At 28.6% G+C, this 2,988-nt stretch overlaps 2 protein-coding genes across 5 annotated transcripts in view; both read right to left on the reverse strand.

The window, feature by feature from the left end:
• Positions 1 to 2,988, reverse strand: part of LOC124418605 — a 63,171-nt gene that overhangs the window by 28,642 nt on the left and 31,541 nt on the right. The gene's annotated exons all lie outside the window — the stretch shown is intronic.
• On the reverse strand, positions 717 to 1,581 carry LOC111680355 (protamine-like protein 99C). The gene is made up of 4 exons (XM_023441990.2): positions 1,523 to 1,581; positions 1,252 to 1,461; positions 936 to 1,139; positions 717 to 869 (listed from the first exon to the last, which is right to left on the reverse strand). Exons 1-4 carry the CDS (start codon positions 1,523 to 1,525, stop codon positions 819 to 821), a joined length of 468 nt encoding a protein of 155 aa, XP_023297758.2. The 5' UTR covers positions 1,526 to 1,581; the 3' UTR covers positions 717 to 818.

The following is a 2,988-nucleotide window of genomic DNA, read 5'->3' on the forward strand; positions in this document are numbered from 1 at the left end:
AGTTCAGTTCTAGTTCAGTTCTAGTTCAGTTCTAGTTCAGTTCTAGTTCAGTTCTAGTTCAGTTCTAGTTCAGTTCTAGTTCAGTTCTAGTTCAGTTCGAGTTTAGTTTTAGTTTAACTCAAGTTTAGTTCTAATATCGAAACTTGTACATGAAATGCTTCCATTTGCCCCCTGCAGAACTACTGGATTAAACAATTTTATATTTACTTGTAACCGAAGGCAAAAACAATATAGGAATACATTTAACAAATATTGTGAAAACGATAAAGAGAAAAATGAAAAACAAATTGAAAAAATGGCTCAAATAGCACCAGTTAAAATATGAGAGCAAAAGTCTCATAAAATGGAAGAAATAATTGTGGAACTATGCGATATGATATAAGAAAAATAAAAAAAGAAAAACTCAAGGAATGTTTGTTCCTTTAACAGATAAACGTTTCAGAGTTTAAACTTTTTATAGAGGAAATATTTAAAGTTGAAACTCGATAGGAATGATAAACTTTTTTTTTAACCTTACTGTAGTGGAAAACTTAGTGTTACAGCTATTGTGTGAAAAAGAGAATCTATGGGATCAAGCTAATGCTTAGTCGCTCATTTTTATGTTTAAGTAATCTTTGTCAGTGTCCTAACTTTCCTGAAGTTAAAGCCACGTTGAACATGATCGCGGCTTTATTGCTACCTTTAGCTTTCGCATACTTCTGCTTAAAGGAATGATACCCATTTAAAAGCTTTATTACATTAACTGCGCATTTAGTTCTAAAAATTCTACGTTACATGATTAAATCTTTGGACAAATTACTAACAAATACACCTTCTCTTCAACATACACGTCTGCGACCTCGGCTTCCACTTCTACTACGACGTCTGGCCTATAGAAAGAAACACAATGTCTTAAACCAAATTTCCTTTATAATTAGAAATATTTTTAAACTTACTAAACGGTTATACTTTTCTCTTTCCTCTTCCGATAGTTTTAACCACTGCTGAGCGCCACGTCTTATGGTTTCTCTAGGTGACATTCCACAGCATTGTTTACGATAATCACGTAAAAAGTTTAAATAACCATTGTTGGTAACGGGACCGGGTCGCATACAACGTTTGGCACTAGAGAGGCGACGGCGGCGGCGACGAGGTTTGCTCTGAAAATAATGAAAGGGAAACGGTAAAGGTGGTATCACTATTTACTTTGTATGTCATTAGTAAATAGTTGTGTATATTGTGCAATTGTAACAGATTTTATATACAACTTACCATTCGATTATACTTTTCCTTCTCCTTTTCCGACAACTTATTCCATTGTTGGGCCCCACGTATTATGGTTTCTTGAGGCGACATACCACAGCAGGCTTTGCGATATTCTCTAAGAAAATTTAGATAACCATTTTTGGTTATTGGACCTGGTCTCATACAGCGCTTTGCACTGCCACTGCCACCGCGAGATCTACTACGTCCACGTATACTCTATAGGGCGAAAAATATATATCAATTAGCACTAGTAAGACCAGCAAAAGTAAAAATTTACCATAATTTCGTTTTAAATTTAAATAATTTAAAATTTTCACACAAAAATTTTAGTTTTTTAATTAAAAATTTTTTTAAACTTGAAAATTTATTGTTTTAAAAAAAATAATGGAAAATTTGTCAATTGAAAATTTTTTAACAGATATTCAAATGCTAAAGTGAAAAAAAAAATCATAAATTGACAAATTCATTCATAAACGATTTGTAAGGTATGTTAAGTTTACCATTTAGTTTGTAACATTTTCATAAATCATTTAATTCTCTACTTTTTCTTAAGCTTTCCAAACAAACATTTTAATTAATTAGCAACTCTTAAGTACAGCTTTTAATCTTCATGCCATCCGACATTATCTCAATTAGAACAATTAATCTATTGAAGTAATTAAGTATTCTACACCTTGCCAGTTAGCAATTACTTAAAGTTTTCAAAAAACTTTTACCATTCCTCTCTCCAAAAGCCTTAATAACCAACATTTATAAATTGACTTTTAACCTTTTTTTCTTTTCTATTGTATTATTTCATTCGCAACTGTTGCAATTGTTTATTCTGCAACTATAACTAATTGTTCATTAAAATTGTGTTGTGTTATTTGTAAATCGATATTTAGTATGAATTACGATTTAATCTGTGCATTAGTTGTCTTTTGTAAGGTTTAAAATATTTAAATTAATGACGATAAATTTGAAAATTGTATGTATTTGGGTATTATTTCTACTCAAGAGGGGATAACAATAAATGCATTTTTAGATAATGGACAAGAAAATTTATTGTTAATGTTAAATTGCATATTAAGTAAATTAAATTGTTTATAGTTAATATCTTAAATGGATTCTGATAGGGGAAGATTTTTGTTAAAAAGTTTTGTTTATTTATTGAAAAATTGTTTATAGAAGGAATTTATAAGTATTTTTAAAGTTTTTAGTAAAAGACATTTTAGAGCATTTTTTTCTAAAACATTGTATAACATTTGTCCAATTTACAATCGGTGTTGTATAGTTGTATCGTAGTATGTCGTAATTTTTTTTTTAACACTAACTTGTTTTTGTTTTCAAAAATTTTATTTGAAAAATGTTTATCACATACAACGCTACAACGATACGACATTGATTGTGAATTGGACAATTATAGTTTAAAACACATTCTAAAGTTTTTCTAACTAATTCATGACAATTTGTTAAAGGTTTATTAAATAAATTTTTTATTAAAATTTATCTTATAAACCTTTGATAAGTTAGGTCATTTTTGTATAAAATGTTTTGAAAAAAACTTTTTACCTTTATTTTTTTGTCAAAATATTTTTAATATAAAGCTTTTTAATAAGGGAATATTTAGTTTATTAAAGCTTTTTTTATTTTTAAAAATAACAAGTTAGAGTGCTATATTCGGCTGTGCCGAATCTTAGATACCCTCCACCAGCTACTTTTATGTTATTACTTTTCTAATTGATCAAATATTTGTAGAAATAA

The sequence above is a fragment of the Lucilia cuprina genome, chromosome 3, assembly GCF_022045245.1.
Source record: "Lucilia cuprina isolate Lc7/37 chromosome 3, ASM2204524v1, whole genome shotgun sequence".
Taxonomy (NCBI): Eukaryota; Metazoa; Arthropoda; class Insecta; order Diptera; family Calliphoridae; genus Lucilia; species Lucilia cuprina.

Bases quoted from the DNA above. Each gene is read 5' to 3' on its own strand.
- LOC111680355 (XM_023441990.2), bottom strand. The intron at 1,140-1,251 runs GTAAGTTGTATA...CATTATTTTCAG, and splicing joins AGGAAAAGTATAATCGAATG to AGCAAACCTCGTCGCCGCCG. The intron at 870-935 runs GTAAGTTTAAAA...TTCTTTCTATAG, and splicing joins GAGAAAAGTATAACCGTTTA to GCCAGACGTCGTAGTAGAAG.